Raw genomic sequence first — 18,877 nt, 5'->3', positions numbered from 1 at the left:
CAGTAAGGCAAACAGTTTATTCTGTGTAAATGCCTTAAACATAACCTATTAAACCAGGTTTCTCCTCATCTCACTCCTACATTATTTGATTTAAGCCCTGTACATTTTTTTCCCCAGACAGTTTAAATAAATGTAAACAAAGGCAAGGAAGAAAATAAACCTGTTAAGTTTTACCTAGTTTGTCCTAGTTTAGGGATGGGGTGGATACACTTCTCAGAGAAAGTGTTTGAGCTCTGAGATCTAGACTCAGAAGTGGTGCCTTATCAGCAGTAAACATACAACTAGTAATACACAAGTTTTCATAATTTAGGAAACAAAAGGACCACTTGTATTTAAATATCATGATTTTAAAAGACGTGTAGCATAATAATTTTCAGAGGGTGGCCGATACATCACCTTCTCATCACACAACATTCATACTTGTTTCACATGTATGCACAATATTTCTTTTTTTGCCTTAATGTTTTACAGGTTTTAGATTCCTGTTATAAAAATGCAATGAAATTACATCAGTAGCTTTCAAGCAGAGTGTTTGCATCATTAGTGCAAGATGAATAGTGCAAAATTAACACTCAGATTGATACTGTTGTGCTGGTCCCTAATTAGAACTTCCAAAAGCTGTCACTACTATTGCTCCATAAAGCACAACTTCAGGCTTTGAATTAATTAAACTATACAGAATGTGCAAAGCAGCCCAGTCTCTGCATCTTTCTGATTTTCTTTTGCAAGCAAAACCCAGCTCAGCTAGTCCTGTTCTATGTCCAGGTTGTTTATGGTCTATTCACAGCTGTATGTCCTGCATAGATGAGACAGAGTGAAAAGCAACCACCGCAAAGCTGCTGTCAGAGGAGGCACAGCAAGAAGTACCAGCTGCACGCATAGTGAGGTAATGGCATAGCAGTAGGAGACATTGAATTATACCCGCTCTAGTAAGCTGTGTATTTCTTCACTGTGCTAATGCTGAGGCAAGAAAGGATATTCTTTCTGAATCCTGTCATAATATGTAACAATTGCTGGCAATTACAAAACTCCTTTTGAAAAGTTCAGTGTCAAATTACTGGAGAGACGTACTTTGCAGAGTCATATTTTCAGATGTTAAATGAAGTAAGAGAGAGTTTATCCGAGGAAGGACCGTACAGCCCAGAAGCTTCTCTATACAGCAGCCGAACAAAAGGTGTTACTCTCTCCTGTTGTTCGTTGGCTTTCATATTCAAGCACAGACTCTTCATAAATGAAATGTATTACAAGGCTTTCTTTTTTTGTTGTCTGAGAAGGACTTTTATGCTGAATTTGGTAAACTTTATATTGGCTGTCATCTAAATGTTGCTCATTGAACCGGCATGAATTCTGACCATCCAGTGGTGAAAATTACAAATGACCAGTAGATGGAGTGAGCATGCTAGGAAAGAAAACAACCACAGTCCGCAGAATTTACTAAACTAAGGCTCCGATTCTCTAGGAGATGATTAGCTGAGAGAAGGCGAATAGACTGTCTCACAGGCTCCAGAACTGCCTCTGTCCCTGTGAGGACATGATATGCTGCTTCTAATCCACCCTGGCCTGATTCTCTTCCCCAGCCCTGAACCAAGCCCCACCAATGCTATGGGAGGCCGCCTAAAAGAGTTGATGAACACACCGGAGTATTTTTCATTGTTCCTTAAATATATTTTCCTCTTTTTATCCTAGCACCAGCTGAACAGACTACATTTACAAAGGATAGCAATTAGGAAATAAATCAATGTGTCATGCAGTGTTATATGCTGTTCTCAGCACTCTCTGTGAGATCGTGTAAAACCAGATCCCATCCCTTTCATCCTTTTTATACCAAGACTTGGGATTTGCTAACACAGACTTAACTACCAGCAATAACTATACTCACTTAAAGTACACATTAGGTGAAAGGGAAATAAGCACAGACAAAAGAGGACAGAAATATCCCACACATGACAAATACTTTAAACCTCTGCTTCTAAAGGATGTCAGCCTGGCATAGGTATCACTTCAGAGTGCTTCCAGCTGGACCAAGGCTTGCAGTGCGTTCTTCTCTGCTGTGACTACAACATGGTACGTGGGCTTAGGTAGGAGCACTTAAAACTTAGGTACAATAACAAATTAGAGATGGCTAGCAGAGCTGAAAATCCACTAATGAGCTATCTGTTTGCTGAAGCACAGTCAGACCCATAAACCATATCCTGTAGAGTTACCTGCTACTCTTCCAAGGGTGGCAAACAGAAACCTGGCAGCTTCAATCCATGAGTTTCACAGAACAGGGGACCAGAGCCCACAGTCCTTTGTGATACGGTTTTCTGTGGAAGCAGCCTGATAATTTTTTTTTTTCCTAGACTGAAGGAAGAGGAAATGGTGATGGTCCTGCGTTACAGACAGACCCTAATGCTAGTATCAGCCCCCAGAAAGGCCAAGTGACTACCTGAGCTAGTTGTGTTGGGAGTTTGCTTTGGAAAGGTATCGGAGAATGGCTGGGGAAGAACTACGAGAGGGGGGCCCCTGAGTTGCACTGGGTAAGTGTTACCTGCCACATTAATTCTCCTGTTTGCTGCTACTACTAAAGGGAAGCTGCAGCATGCAGAGAAGGGATACCTGGGCCACAACCTAAACAATGACTTGTAGTAAGAGATGTCTAGTTTTAACCAGAGGAGGTCACAGTTACATTCCCTTGCCCGCTACCATGCGATCCAAATAAATTATGCACAGCAGAAGAAAAATCAAGTGTCTTGGTGAGTGTGTGCTGAAATTTAAAAAAAGGAAACAGGGTCAGAGCTAAGATTAGAATGTTATAATTGTAAAAACCCATTTCAGCATAACTGTTTTCCTTGCAACTCTGGCACACTAATGACAGAGTTATGCATGATTTAGCTGATCTAGATGTTGCAGCAAACAATCTGGACTATAGATCTTGTTGCTTTATTAGGTAGGAAAATCCCTCAAGAATGGTAGCACTTGTTCTCCTTGCATTGTATTACTCAGTGATGCGATTATAAGGTTTTGATTACTTAAGGGATCACAGTACAAAAAGTGAGGTCATATGCAAGGATTTTTTCAGTACCTCAGTGTTTCTGGAAAGAAAAAAAAAAAGAAAGAAAAAAAAAACCAAACCAAAACAATCACTGAACACAGAAACTTACAATTCCATTCTGTACACTGAAGCCCAGCTGGTATTTTAAGTCTGGCCGTTTTATGAGGACAGTAGTAACAGGAGGACAGCTGACGATGTTCAGTTTTATTTGTGTCTGATTCTTGAGACCCTGTAAGATATTCCAAAAGTTAATATTTCTGAAATGGATCTTATTGTGCTCTTTCATTAGTGGTTTCCTAATTGCAGGAGTGTAAAGCAGCTTATCTGAGAAAGAACAGCTAGAGTTAATAGAAATCTGTTGTTAACTGAGAGATAAGTTTCTCTGTTTCATTTATTTCCTAAGCTGTTTGGCCCAACAAAACATATTAAAACTTTGCTTTTTACTACTATAGAAGCTTCAATACATTTTTCAAGAGAAATTAAAACTAACTACTGGTTGCCTTTTACCAGCATCTGGCTAATGACTGTCCTGCTGCTGCTCTTGGTAAATCTGCACAGACATGAGATGTAGTCTCAGTGATTAAAGATAATGCATTCTGAGATTCCATCGTGTCTGGGGAATCTTCATGTACTCACTGAATTTGTACTGCAGCCTACCAGCCTCCATCCATTTCATCTCCAGGGAGTCCAAAGAAGCAGAGTAGACTTTAATCCTGAGATTTTAATTTGGAGGCTGTGAGGAAGCCTGAAACTTTGAAGATAGCTAAGTAACTTCATTTAGGCAAGTTTTTCAGACCTGGCCTTGTTTGTTATAGTCCAGTAACAAAGCTGCAGTCTAATTCTCCAGCCCTAAATTTCTGCACACTATCACCCCTTAATCTCTGTTTCTAATTCTACTTTTTGTTAATGACAGATTACTTTTTTTTTTTTTCAGTGATACGAAAAATCATTATCTGCTGGAAATCTACAGGGTGGTTTGTCAGAATATATATTATATCTCTGCTGGCTTACAATCTACAGCATACAATTGTAAGTTTGGGCTACCTTTATGATCCCTTGGCATGTTGCAAGAGGTAGACCAACTAAACTGGTCCCATTAATGGACATAATTTGGTCTCCAATGCTTAGTTTTCCTGAACGGGCTGCAGGGCCTCCATTCATCATGTTAGCCAGGATAACGGTAGGTAGTATGGATCCCCATCCAGATTCCACAATCACTACCCCAAGAATTTCTCCCTTCTGTTTTTCTAGCTGGAGCTGCAATTAAAAAAAAACAAAACAACACAAAAAAATTTTTTTGCTTTGATTAATCTAATTTGAGCACTACCATGTCAGTTGTTCCTCAATAACACAAATTACAAAAATAATTCTATTCTTTGCTATTAGGTAGTAGCATGACTTCAATACCGCTGTTAAAACTGTATAATGCATACCTATTTCTTTTCAGGGGTATCCTCTACTTGTTTGTTGAAGGTCATAGAGGTCCTTATAATAGGCAAAAAACTTAACACATTAGTTAAATCTATAGAAAATGGTGGAACTGAATACCCAATGAATGAATACCAAAGAAGTTTTTATCCTTCTTGGAACCTGGCAGCTACGGGAGGCTGTAACATTTTGTGCCTAAGGCAATGCCGGGAACTCGGGCTTGAGTTCAGCTCCACTTCTGCCATCACTGCTTGGGTTGTCTCTCAGGGTTTGTCTCTCCCTATTTTCAGGCAAGGATCTCTTGATTATTCTTGTTGTTGTTATAATTAACATTATTATTATTAACATTATTGAATATATTTGTGCCTAGCCTGTTAATCTAAGATCCCTGATGTGCTGATGTAATGTAAATGACCTCTCAAATATCATGATGTTAACTGTTCAGTAACCATAGTATATCTAACTCTTACATAAGAGAAATAAAGTTTAAATAGAGAACATACTCTTTAACAAAATACTGGGAATTATTTTCTTTCAAATATGGAATGACAGGGACATCCGTACTTGTGGCAATCAAGAAGGCCAGCTGACTTTTGTTGCAAAGCTATCAAGGCTCTGAACCAGCCAGTAAGCCACAATTCTGTCATTATTCAAACATTCATAAACCAAAATGAAATAAAGGTGCCACAAAAATAATGACCTTGAAATGTGACACATTTGTATTTTTCCGATCCAATTCTAAATCAAACCAAGATTTGTTCAACTGAATTGTCCCTTGTTTGCTATGAGAGAAATATTTTGTCACGCTTATGTGTGCATGAAAACACTTTATTGATATCTAGTGACTGCGGATGTATACATCTGCACCTCAAATCATAACCTTTCCACCTGTAGGTACAGGTAAAAAATGCTCTCTTCCCAAGAACACACATGCTGTACAAAAGAACCTGTGACACTAGAAGAAATCAGTAGGAAAGCTGCGACTGAAGGATTAAGCAATTTGCAATTCATTTCAAAGTAAGATTTCTTTAGGATTCAGCATGGAAACTCTGACCGCTGGAACATGGGCCAAATCCCTATCACACTGCAGCAGCATCGGACAAAGCAGAAACTGGGTGCAAAATGTGAAGTATTTGTCTATTTCATAAATGTAAATAGGTACGCTTATGTAATTTGAGGCACTTAAGGGAAATTCTTGCCTTTTGATCCTTCATGAGTGTGAAACTCCATTTCATGTGGCAGTAGCAGGAAGAGAAATGGCCTGCTCAGTGCCACAGAAACCTGGACTTGTGGGCCTTGTAGCTATTAAGTAAGAAATAACTTACAACGTGCATTAAAATGGATTGTCATCTCTCCTTCTGTATCAATACATTAGTAAAACATAAAAACACCTTACGCTGTGTCCTTGAACAGCACAGAGCTTATCTGTGTCAGATGTGAATGTACTTTGTTACTGTTTTGATCAATGGGAGCAGAAAGACCCTGGAAATGAAAGGAAGAAATTCTAACAACTTACAAAGCTGATTTTAGTAGCACAGTATTGATAAGGCAACACATCTTGAGATGTAAAGACATCCTTAAAATGCCAAAAGCTACTTCCATGACAACAACATTCTTCTGAAAAAAATGGATCAATCTGAAATGCAATTCCAAAACTAGTTTACCTCTTTGCAGTTTTCTGAATTGGAAAAGTGTATGAGATCATCATTGTACATCTCTTGGGTATTGATGATGTCACTGTATTCTTTCTGACTGAGATCCTCTGGGTTAATTCCATTGGCTCTTAAAAACTCTTGGTAAGCCACACTGAAAGCCTGACCAATCGACTGAGCTATCAGCTGTGCCTAGAATGTAGAACAAAACACAGCTCAGAAAGGACTGAAAAAAACGACTGAAACCATAAGAAACAAGAGAGGGATGACTGGATTTTAAGACAGAGTGGAAATAAAGGATCCTGCAAAGTTGCTACGTAAGTATGGATATGAAGCCACTTTAAGGTCAGTTGTACAGAAAGAATCCATTACATCCAAAATCAAATGCAAACTCAATTTAAAAACCCTGCTGATTTCTGTTCATCAGTACATTGCAGTAGCAAGCAGCCATATGCTATTTATGTATTTCATTCCAGTAAACACTGGCGAGTACTGGCTTTGTACCAATATGAAACAGAGCTTACAGAAAAGATTGTCAGAAACCCTGCTTCTGATCACGGTATACTTGCAGGAGTGGTGAGAGGACGGATGCTCTGTTTGCACGTGCCTTCACAGACACATATGCACTGATGATTTTGGTTGTCGTGTCACCTGCTGGTTCTCCACCTTCATTTCACTGGACTGAAAACACTACTTCAACAAAACCATCTGCTCCCTATTGCTGCCACGATACTTGTCTCATAATCCCAGCAAACCAGTAATAGCCCTACTTACCCATTGCACATCTACAATAGCTATACCCATTAACACCTTGACTAGCAATGTCAAGGACGCTTTCAAGAACGCAGCCAGAGCCATTATTACACCTTGTTAATGTTAAGAACAACTCTTCAAAATCCCATGTCTTTATTAATTTTTGGAGCACTTAACCTGTGCTAGCATTTTACTACAGTGTGCAATAGAAGATGACTTCCCATTACAGTGACTGGTATTTGGATCAGAAGTATATATACATTAGAAAGAAATCTACAGAAACCAACAATTACGATGATAACATAAACAGCTTTGCACATTCAGCACACTGCAAAAGCCAACTCATTAAAGAATTACTGAAGTGCTGTAAAATTTACTTTCTGTTCCATATATGGCACTGGAACACCGAGAAAGAGGTGGAGGAAAGTAAAAGGAATTTGCAGTCAACTTTTTCTACACTTGAATTTTTTTTTTCCTAATCATAGTTAATCATAGAATCATTAAGGCTGGAAAAAACCTCAAGGGTCATCAACTCCAACCGTCAACCCAACACCACCCAACCCACTAACCCATGTCCTGAAGCACCACATCAACACGTTTCTTGAACACCTCCAGGGATGGTGACTCCACCACTTCCCTGGGCAGCCTGTTCCAATGCCAAATTTTTTCTAATATCCAGCCTAAACCTCCCCTGGCGCAACTTGAGGCCATTTCCTCTTGTCCCATCACTTGTTCCTTTAGAGCAGAGCCCAGCACCCCCCTCACTGCACCCTCCTTTCAGGCAGCTGTAGAGAGTGATGAGGTCTCCTCTCAGCCTCCTCTTCTCCAGACTAAACACCCCCAGCTCCCTCAGCCGCTCCTCGTCAGCCCTGTGCTCCAGACCCTTCCCCAGCTCCGTTGCCCTTCTCTGGACTCGCTCCAGCCCCTCAATGTCCTTCTTGTGGGGAGGGGCCCAAAACTGACCCCAGGATTCGAGGTGCGGCCTCACCAGGGGCACAATCCCTGCCCTGCTCCTGCTGGCCACACTATTGCTGATGCAGGCCAGGATGCCGTTGGCCTTCTTAGCCACCTGGGCACACTGCTGGCTCACAATTGTATTTTGAGAAAATTCCTATTCTGAGTTTACTGCAGCTCACATTGAGTTTCATATATTTGTGGTTTTCATGTACTGTATTCTGTCACCAGGGGATATGAGTAACTCGCAATGATCTGAGGCGTTGTTAATTGCATCTTACAATGTAACTCCCTGAAAATATTACTAATCAAACCTGTAGAACTGTTCTGGAAATCTCACACACTTTCTTGGACTGTAGGTACACACTAAATGCATTATGAACGCATCAGGGTTTTCTGGAAAACATTCTACATCTAAATCTTCTTGCAGTCTACCGATCAGATACAGAGTGTTTTCTTTCATGACAAAAGGTTGGTTTCTTATTTTATTTGTGCTGCAGTACACAAAAGCACCAATCTGTCTGATTGGAAAATTATTTTAGAAAATCAAGGACATAATTAGCCTAACCAATCACAAATGGTTCCTTCATATTTTAAAACATTTTTTCAAATCTTAACAAATATGCCAAGAGGCTTGTAGTAGTACGATAGGACAGATGTCATCAAGAACATTCTTATATCGTTCCATTGTTAAAATCACCAGTCCTTAGTGACGACTTTTTTTGACCTCCAGTGCCATTGCTTTCTCTGTAGTTAGTCCTTTGCTTTTGCCTCCATTCTACATTCTGAAAACCCAACATGTCTGGATGTCGTGTTCTGTTCTATTACTGCTAGTAACAGCCAGTTCTCACATCTTAACTTCATCTATCTGTCCAAGTTTTTATGAATGTTTAGTAAAGTCTTCAGCATCATGTACACTTAGAGGTAATGTAATTAAGTTGCTTGAGAAGGTCACACCAGCAAAGCAGTGGCAGACCTGGGATACTAGGTCTGAGAACAATCTAGCACTCTAACCTTTAGACAATGCTATTTCTCCTTCATAGGCTTAATTGCTTTAAAATAATGAAAATTATTATAGTTTAGATCAAAAAATATGCAACCTGTGAGTTATGACTGTCTGACCCAAAGAACTCAATTCTTTTTTAGTTAGTATGACAGAAACTATATTTAAAGCTATGTAATGATGGTTGGAAACATTTAGTACTGCCTATTACTAATACCTATATCTCAACTGTCAAGTTAGAAATACAAAACAAGATTTTGCTTCTTTTGTTTTGCTAGCTTGGAATCTTTTTCCATAAACATTTTAGGTTGAAGTTCACTGGTCTGCCACTTCAGACACAAATACCTATTTCGCTACAAAAACAAACCTGGATGTACAATAGCAGTTACCTTCCTTTGCCACAAGAGGTAAGGTGCATGCCAGCACTTTTCAAAAGTGTGAAACAAGATGCAGCAAAGATGTACAAAACTCTTTTGTAACCACTATTTCTGCAATCCAATTTTGAGAATGTCTCCAAGTTCTTTCACCTTTTGGTATTTCTGATGGAAGTGAAAATTAGAACCTAAGTTCTGAAGCAGTCATTCCTTTTTTAAATGGAATTATAAAAAAAAGTGGTTTAAGGCTAATATGGTACTGGATCTCAGACTATTTTATGGCATAAATGACTGAAATTATACTTTCTGTTGTATAGATGTTCTGAGAAAGTATGGAGAGTGAGTTCTTCCTAGCCTTTTACTTAAAAATTGCCAAAGTCTTCTGGCTGTGAAAAAAAAATTTCTATAAATATAGAGAACTAAACTTTCTTAGCTCTATTGCACTTGTATAAAAATTCTAATTCATAATCTTTGTTAGGAATGAACAAAGCTAACAGAAAAATAAAGAGCTGAATGTGTTCTTAGACATGAAAGGATCAAGTCACATGTTCGGGAGTATGTATACCAAATACAGGTAAGTAAGCCATAAGGGAATAAGGACTAGGTAGAGGGCAACCTTGTGCCAGGCCCACTAAGTTGGTAGATGTTGTCAGCAACTTGGCTTCAGTTTGAAAGACGTCCAGAATGGTTCCACCATATTGTCAAGTTGCTGGAGGCTTATGTGTGTGTGCCCACCCACCAGACTAGAGGATCCAATCCAGGATGAAAGATCAATTTGATACTCCATAAATTAATTTCAGCCATGAATAGCCATTGGCTTCCAGATAACTCCAAATAATTAGGTACTATAGCACTTGTGGAAGCATTATTGAAAAGAATACAAATGATTCTATAACACATGAGACAAAGAGCAGATATTTAGGGACTGAGGAGGAGACGTGAATTTGCGACATGAATTTGTGGAAACAGAAAAGAGATATGAACATGGACAAACTGGCTAATGTTTCCACAGATTGCCTGTAGCTTCAATCATAAAAGGATATTGACAACAAAAGTTCATTCAAGAAATCAGATATAATTTCAGAGATTCTCTAAACAACCTATGTTGTTTAAATAAATTTATTTCAATTTACTTACATCCTCTGATTCAAAGACATGGCATATCATTTTGTACTGCTTCTTTCCTTCCTGGGCACCAGGTGTTGTTTCAATACAGTCCTGAGAAGCTGATCTTGGCATGCGGCGCCGTGCCATTAAAACCACAATGTTACCAATGTCGGCAATATACGAGATTGTGCGCAGCGCATGATCCATCATCGTTTCCTACATAAAGCAAAGAGAAATAAAGTAATTTTTTATGCCTGCTGTTATTCTACAAATGTTGCATCTTCCCTCTCCTGGAAGGCCTATTGCTCGAGAATGAAAAAAGCTACAGATGCACCTTCTGTGGGTCCAGATCTGACATTCCCTACGCAGTCAATGGGCCCGAACCCCAGCTGAAGGCATACTGCCTGTTCAAGAAATTGGCTTCATTGGAAGAGTTGCCTGGGCAAATACAACATGGTTGCTACTGTAAAGCAATAATGAAGGTCTATACTAATGGTTTATAAATGTATTCATGCTGGTGGAAAATTATGTTTCCCTTTTGTATTGGTTTTGCTGAAAGAAGCAGATGCATATCACAATGACAGAAAAAGATTTAGGGAAGTAATATGTATATGAGAAAATGTTAGAATTTCCCGATTTTTTTAAAATCATGACCTATAATAGCAATAATGTCTAAGGTAACATTTTCTTATATACAGCAAAGCAATTCTTTCTTTTCAGAAAGCTATGAAGGCAGTATTCCATCTTTTCTGTAGGCAGAATTTTTAAAACTTTTTTTCTGGCTATCTACATACCTCAGATCAATTTGTAGGTAATTGGTCTAGTGTCTGGGATCACAGTCAAACTCCTATTCCAGTCAATGTCATGAGGCTGCCAATTCAGGTGTGCTGGGAGAACTCAACTTGGAAGAGCCGTTGCCTGTGACAATGATTTTAAGCCTGTCCAAGCTTCATCCTAATGAACATTTCTCATGTAAGAACACCATGAAGAGCACTAAATATAAAAAGTTTTGAAACTTCCTGTCTCTATATCAAATCCCTGAGCTCTGCATCTTTTTAGTTACTTTAGCCTTTTAAACTCTTATTTTACTTTCTGCTATTAGCAGGGAAATCCCAACCTTCCAAATGTTTTTGTCACAGGAATATATTATTATTCAGTGGCTTTAAGTATTAAGTCGCCTTGAACAAATGAAAACTGAGTTGTATTTGTAGTCAGAGAAGGATGTTTTATTTCAGATATTACTATTTTATCATTTGTTTCCATCTGCAGTTCATGCTTCTATCAATTGTTTCTTGTATAAAAGAGCAGTGCACTCCCAGAAGGAAGAACCTTCAAGGACATTTTATAACAGTTTCTGTGCACAACTAAGTATGAACTTGTAGTAATTTTTATTATTTCTGAACTCAGCATTACATACAAATAATGAATGTGGCTCAACAGCTAGCAGTCTTATTTTCATTAAAAGGTTTCTATATGTAAAATAATGTTATTTTAGTAAAACAATGTATGTGACATTGCTACAGTGATAATTTCAAAGGATTTTGATGTATTTAGGACTGCAAAGACAAACAGAATTACATATTTGATTACACTAATGTTTTAGACAATTATTGGTACCTTCATGCAGGTTTTATTCAACATATAATATAAGCAACCTGATTTCTCCTGTGTTTTTATTTTTTTTTAATAAAAATAAATAAAAAGGCACAACTTCTCTAAGTTCCCAGAAAGGCATGTTGCTATGGAAGCTGTTCCATTACCATAAGAATCTTTTAGGTTTACAATGAGAGTTTTAGGAATGCTTATACAATCAAGTAATCTGATTGACTGTACTTCCTCTAAGTGTCTTGCAAAAATCACTATTGCTGAAGTTTGTGTATAATTCCAGAGGAAGATAAGTTCCTAGGGAAAAAAGGTAATATAACTTCTGTTAGTAATGCTTATCTGGCAGATATTTTGATAGTTTAGACAAAATATTAGAAAAAGCCAAGCTATAAGGACCCATAGAAGCCATAAAACAATATTTTAAGCCCATGATGATTTACATTTTTTTCCTGAGGAGACATTAAAGGACTGTATACTGTTTTTATGGGACATTTGAAAACCAAGCTTTATAGGTTTCTTAAACTGGATGCTGCTTACTTTGAACCCTTATGCTAAGTACCTATTTTAATTAAGATAAAGCTTTCTATTGATGCAAAGGCCAAAAAAGTGCCTCCAAACCATGCTTTGTTGGCTTTGTTTTCTAACATTTCTTTACAAATTTTGCCATTTAGAAATGAACTGTTCTCTTCTTTAAGAAACAGAAAGGGCCCATCTGAAAAAATCTTCTTGCTGGGGTCACGGGTCGGTTTACAGGGTTTTCTAGACTTATATTTATTGTTCAAACTGGAACCAACCAGAAGCGTAATAGTTTTATTGATCAAACTAGCTGAAGATGTGTCATTGTCCCCCCACACCCCAAGCAGCTAAAAGCATCCACCAAATTCTGCCTGAACTGGAATAAAGAAATACTTATTATTGAATCAATTTCTTTCACTTTGTAATCTCTATGAGGTTTATGTCAGTAAATTGCTTTCTGGTGTCTGAAATATCTTTTGTTCTTGACCAAGACTGAGGTTGTCTCTGCTGCTTTTGGCATTTGCTTGGATATATACATGGGTATTTCTAATGTGAAGAAAGGGAAATTGACTACAGGTTTGATGTTTGGTTTGTTGTATTTTTTTTTAACTACAAAGGCCTTTTGTTTTTCTTTCTTTTTTTTTTTAATTATTTGCTAGTGGCTCTTGATATGTATTGGAATATTCCACTGAGCAGCATGAGGTCAGTTTTCATCTAACTCAATCATATTAGATGACTGAGATGCCTTCCTTGCTGTGGCTGTAGTGGCAGAGCTTCCCTTGATATCTGATCTTCCAAAAAACCACAATTTTAATCACTTACACAAGCAGCAGCATCCTTTATGTAAACAGCTATGTATTAATTTACCACTAGTTGAACAAATCTCTAAGGCCTAAGAGAGAAAGATTGTTCCTCAAGTCAACCAGAGTAAATGACTTTCAGTACAATTTAACGTGACAGAGAGAGAAAAATATAAATAATCATTGTTTCTTAGAACCACCTGTCTTACTGAAGAGAGTCACGACCCATAAAATTATTGTAATGATTCTTCTCAGGCTTGAAATAAAATGTTCTATGCTTATCCCTAAACTATGAAAAATGATGGTTAAGAGATGGTTTGGAGGGTGTCTCTAAGGGTTGCAGGGGTCCAGGAGGATTTATGGCACTTCTCTCAGTATGGAAAAATGTTTTATAATGGACATCTCTCAGCAGGATCTTGGGAGCTCTGCAGAGATAACTGCTTTTCAGCAGTCTGCAGTAGATATTCTGTAAGGGTGTAATCACACATGCGGAGTGCCCAAGAGTGAGTGGACTGGGAAAATGAATGCATTTAATCTCATCTGCCAAGAAAGTCTTTCTGTCCTTATCCCATGGAAATTACTCAAAGTGTTGGGGTTTTTTTAATTTTCCCCTTTTAGGGGTGAAAGCAGTCATTCCCCCACTTCCTCCCACCTTTTTCCCATCTAATGCAATTACCAGGAGGAAATACATATGGTGACTGTAAACATGTCTCTACTTTTGACTTACTCATGACTTGACTTTTCCATTTCTCATTCCACATTCCATTTCACTCTATTTTCCCTTACCATTATCTCATTTTCACCCTCTCTCCTCCTTGGGTACTTTGCCATGAACCACTCCATCTCTGCCCATGTGCTTCTGTATTCTCTCCCTCATCTGTTTTCTAGTCCCATCCATCCATTCCATCCTTGTTATCCTAATATTTGTCCTTAGAAATGCCTCTCTCTTGTCCTTTTTCAAAACCCCTGTCCCAGATTTCCCTTTCTTAGAATCTCCCTTCCTTTCTAAGGAACTCTCTTAGAATCCCATTTGTTGTTCTTCTTCTTGAAACCCAAAGAAGACCTGAAGGAGGAAAACCTAAGTATTTTTCCAAGCTGTCAAGTGATGTAGTCCTGGGGGAGTGTGACTTAGCCTAATGAGTCAGAAGATTTTTAAGGAACCAGTCATCAAACCAGCAATACACCTTACTGGTGTGAATCATCATTTTGAACCAGAGTTCATGTCATTTTTTAAATTAAAATTTTACATTCTAAATCAGCTGCTACCTCATGTGAGCTATCAGCACTACAGATGGATTAAAACATGGATGGCACACTGCAGAAGCAGGTTTTATATAATTGATAAAGCCATGAAAGAACAGATTGTCTCTGCCAGCTGCCACACCAGCTGAAATAGACCTATGGTAATTACACCAGTCAAAAAACTTCACTAGCACTGAAAAATATTACCAAGCCAAAAAATGCAAAAGCATGCGGGCAGCAATGCAAAAAAATCGTGGGAGTAAGTCTCTTACAGACCCACTGTAGAAAAGAAAAAGGAAAGGAAAAAGGGAAGGGAAGGGAAGGGAAGGGAAGGGAAGGGAAGGGAAGGGAAGGGAAGGGAAGGGAAGGGGGGAAAGGGAAGGGGAAAGGGAAGGGGAAAGGGAAGGGGAAAGGGAAGGGGAAAGGGAAGGGGAAAGGGAAGGGGAAAGGGAAGGGGAAAGGGAAGGGGAAAGGGAAGGGGAAAGGGAAGGGGAAAGGGAAGGGGAAAGGGAAGGGGAAAGGGAAGAGGGAAGGGAAGGGAAGGGAAGGGAGGAAGGGAAGGAAAAAGGGAAGGGAAGGAAAAAGGGAAGGGAAGGAAAAAGGGAAGGGAACGGAAGGGAAAAGGGAAAGGGAAAGGGAAGGGGAAAGGGAAAAGGGAAAAGGGAAAAGGGAAAAGGGGAAGGGGACCCAGGCAAATGCCAGAGAGCTTGTAATTATAATAATTTCCAATATTGCTATTTTAATCTAGTTGAACAGCTCATGCAATGCAGCATTCCTCATAATGCATTGCATTTTATATCACTAGAAATCTTAGGGGAATCAGAAGAATAAGATGAATTACTTTGACAAAGTGTTTATGGTCTTCCTCAAAGGATTTTCCGTTTTTATTTTTTAAAAGGTTGGTGTTAGCTGAAATGCTGAACTACTTAAAGAAGGGAAAGTGTAACTTCCACTAAGACTAATACTTACTCAGCAAATAGAACTTATCTGTTTACTGCCATACATTCCAACTATAAACTGTAGCTGTTAATTTATCAATAATTGTCTGTAGTCATCTTTACGTTGATAATTACTCGCATTTTGTTTTCTGCTAATGCAAAAAGTAGTCATAAGCTCTGATAATATACTCTCTAGATGATGCATGTTTACCATTAGGTCAAAAAAAGGCTGAGCCATAACAAACAGTGGTATTGGTTATCATGGATGAAATGCAGTATCAGGACAATTTATGGATGGCAGATTGTAAATACTGCTGCCCATGTTAGATGGGATATTCTTCTCCTCATCTGGCTTCATCTCGTGGGAATTATAGTGGAACGTTGAGGACATATGCTTATGCTAAAAGAAAAATAATCCATTTACTGGAGACACTACCTCTACCTTCACATTAAAAGATAGTAACACTCTCTCAAATTTCAGGAAGAATTAGATGCCTGATGGTTTGCATTGTTAAAAAAATATATTATATGCTAACTGAAAACAGAACAAATTGTAAATGTAGAGTGCTGCATTTGTCTTTATTGAAATATCTCCTGTAGTTTCAGCTCATTTCTCTCGTTAGCCATAGCGTTTCTGAACTCTGATCTTATACACCAAGATACAAGTCCATAAACATTTTCTTTCCATTTTCCAAGTTGTTTATGAAAATATTGAACAGCACTACGTCGAAGAAACATGCTTTTGAGTCTCCCTCTGCTCTTTATCTCTTTACATGGTTATCTTTACATTGCCATCTATATGGCAATATATCAGAAATAAGTACACTCAGAAATTTTTTTAGCCTGCTTGTACCTCTTTTATCTAGATCATATAATCTAGAAAATACTACATGAGATAAAAGCCTTATTGAAGTCAATAGGTGATGTGTGCTGCTTCTGTGCCATGGTCAAATATATTCCCCGTCACAAACGAAAATTATTGATTTGACATGATTTACTTTTGACAAATCTGTGCTGACACTTGCTCATCTCCACTCACAAACTGCCTACAGAGGGTTTGTTTGTTTTGCTATCTTTCTGACAGTTAATTGTACTCATAATCCTTGGTCTGTTCTGCTACCAAAAAAAAAAAAAAAAAAAAAAAAAAAGCAAAAGCTGAATATTACCTTACTGAGTTCTGGAAAAGTACCATTGAAAGGATAGCATAAGGACGCTCCAAACATTTTTTCCAAATACTACGAGATTAATTTTCTGGTTTTGCTATATCTAGCTTAACTAAGCCCTTTCTAAATGGTTTGTTATTTAATGTAACTTAAAGTCTTACCATTTGTCACCTGCTGTTAGCTGCATACAGAGTTTTTTAGTGAAACTAAAGCAAAAAATGTCACAAAAGTTTCCCTTTTCAAAGCCTCGCATAAGAATGAACATGTAAAGACTTTCTCAAAGTATGATCAAAGTCTAAGAGATCTTGTGAGATTATTATATTAAATATTGGGATCCATGTATAAATGATATGTATTTTAATTGTAAATTCCTTAAATAAAAATCCTTCTTATGAAGATCACCTGTTACTGAATATATTTATGTATTCCTAGAAGATGAGGCTGACCATTGCTGGTCTCCAGATGCTTCTTTAATATGAATAATTAATACTTTACCTTAAGTAAAGAAGATGGCAGCTCAGATGTGATTTATACAAAAATTGGAGGTTAAATTTTAAAAATGTCAAGATGCAAAGAGCTAGTCAAAGCAGCAAATTACTTCCCTGTTAGACCATAAATCTGGGTACTGAAACTGTTCCAGAGAAACAGTGTACATGCATTCTGAAAGACTTGAAATCTTTTCCTAAATTGAACAATGCAGTAACATGCAGACATTTTCCATGACATCAAATAAACAAAACTAGTGTCAGTATTACTCTATTGGCAAGTGTTGCAACAATAGCAGATCTAACACTGCTCTTTCTGAATATTCTAACAACAGCGAATTTATCCAAATTTAGGAAAGCTTCACACTAACAGTATAAGAGCGCAGTCTAATTTGACATTATTCTTGAAATGTTTTAACCATAACTTACCTGCGTGTCTGCATTTAAAACTTTGATTCTCTGCGTGGAGATGAACAGATCCACTTCAGTCAAGGCCTGGGAGTCTCCTTCTGAAGTCTAAAAGACAGATGCTTTGTTACAAGGGGAATTTTCATTTCCTCTTTAGAATGGCAAATTCACTAATTGCTTCAAGCATAATGTGATGTGAGGCAATCGCACTGTTAAACCACTACAAAGATGGCTATTCAAATGTGTTTCTAAACACATGCAAAGAATGCATTTATTGCATAGAAAGAGTGGCGCATACTCTGATTTTGTGGGTTAGAGTGAATTTTTGGAGTCTGTGGGACTGACAGCTCAAGTACTGAAATTCTCTACTTATAGCCAGAACAAGAGAAAGAGTATGGCTGTTTCTTCCTCACTGTCTCATCGATGCACTTCAGTACCTGAGGCACCAGATCCGATAAAATAACAGGAAAATTGAGGCAGTGATTACATCAGCTGCTTAGCCCTTGCCATCTTCAGTGAGCTCACCAAAAAAAGTGCAAGCTGGTGCTTAGTACTGTGGTGGGTTTTAGGGTTTTTTAGATTTTTCTTTTATTTTTTTTATAGAAAATAAAGAACTGAGCACAGAACTAATATTTCTCTCACATCACAGAAAGCCATCAGCTGACTTATAGACCTCAACTTCTGAGCGCCGCTCCCTAGGGAAACAGTTCCACATCCCATTAGAAAACATGGTCACAGAGCAAGCGAGATGACAGCCTCATGCCCCATGGCTCTCTGAGTGTGAGTCCTGGCTCTGCCCATGGGAGAACACAGGAGAGAAAGTGGTAAAGCAGCTGCTGCCTTTCACTGAAGCATCGTCCAAGAGCTTACCTAATACTCTCTTGAGTTTCAGCAGGGACCTATTTATTCCTCCAGGCTGCTTGTCCACAGTGCACTACTGCAACCTGTGTGAGCAGCCTCAGAATAAAGCGGCCACAGACAGCATCACCCTGTGCTAAAGGCAGGCATCAGTTTCCAGGTCAGCAACTGGTTCTTTGATAAAACAGTGTGTCCTGAGTTAAGCTGAGACAGAGCTTACTTTCTTCATCATAGCTAGCGAGAGGTTGTGTTTTGGATTTGTGCTCAGAAGAAAGCTGATAAAAAGCGATGTTTATGCGGCTGCCAAGGTCTTTCAGCTTCTCTGGCTGTCTGCAAACAGGAGAAGCTGGGAGGGAGCACAGCCCCGGTTACTAGCCCAGGATTTGATCTCAGGTTTAGGACTGAGACCCAAAGTGGCCAGTAATCTATTCCATAACATACACGTCATGCCCAGTATATAGGTGAGGACCTTCCGGAAGATTGGCTCCTTTTTGGTTCTGGGTCAGTTTTGCTCCGGGTCATCTCGCTCCAGGTGGTCGCTCTCCCAAGGCCTTTCC

The 18,877-nt window shown here is 38.5% G+C and overlaps 1 protein-coding gene across 1 annotated transcript in view; it reads right to left on the bottom strand.

Annotated features, from left to right (window-relative positions):
* Positions 1-18,877, bottom strand: part of APBA2 (amyloid beta (A4) precursor protein-binding, family A, member 2) — a gene marked incomplete at its 5' end in the record, with an annotated part of 34,162 nt that overhangs the window by 5,217 nt on the left and 10,068 nt on the right. Inside the window, 5 exons of the mRNA XM_010073882.1 lie at positions 3,144-3,263; positions 4,079-4,291; positions 6,127-6,306; positions 10,336-10,521; positions 17,484-17,570. Of these exons, the coding sequence (XP_010072184.1) occupies positions 3,144-3,263; positions 4,079-4,291; positions 6,127-6,306; positions 10,336-10,521; positions 17,484-17,570 (786 nt within the window). The remainder of the gene's footprint in view (positions 1-3,143; positions 3,264-4,078; positions 4,292-6,126; positions 6,307-10,335; positions 10,522-17,483; positions 17,571-18,877) is intronic.

This window comes from Pterocles gutturalis, unplaced genomic scaffold (genome assembly GCF_000699245.1).
Source record: "Pterocles gutturalis isolate BGI_N339 unplaced genomic scaffold, ASM69924v1 scaffold46342, whole genome shotgun sequence".
Lineage (NCBI taxonomy): Eukaryota > Metazoa > Chordata > Aves > Pterocliformes > Pteroclidae > Pterocles > Pterocles gutturalis.
This window is presented reverse-complemented; position numbering and strand designations above follow the sequence as displayed.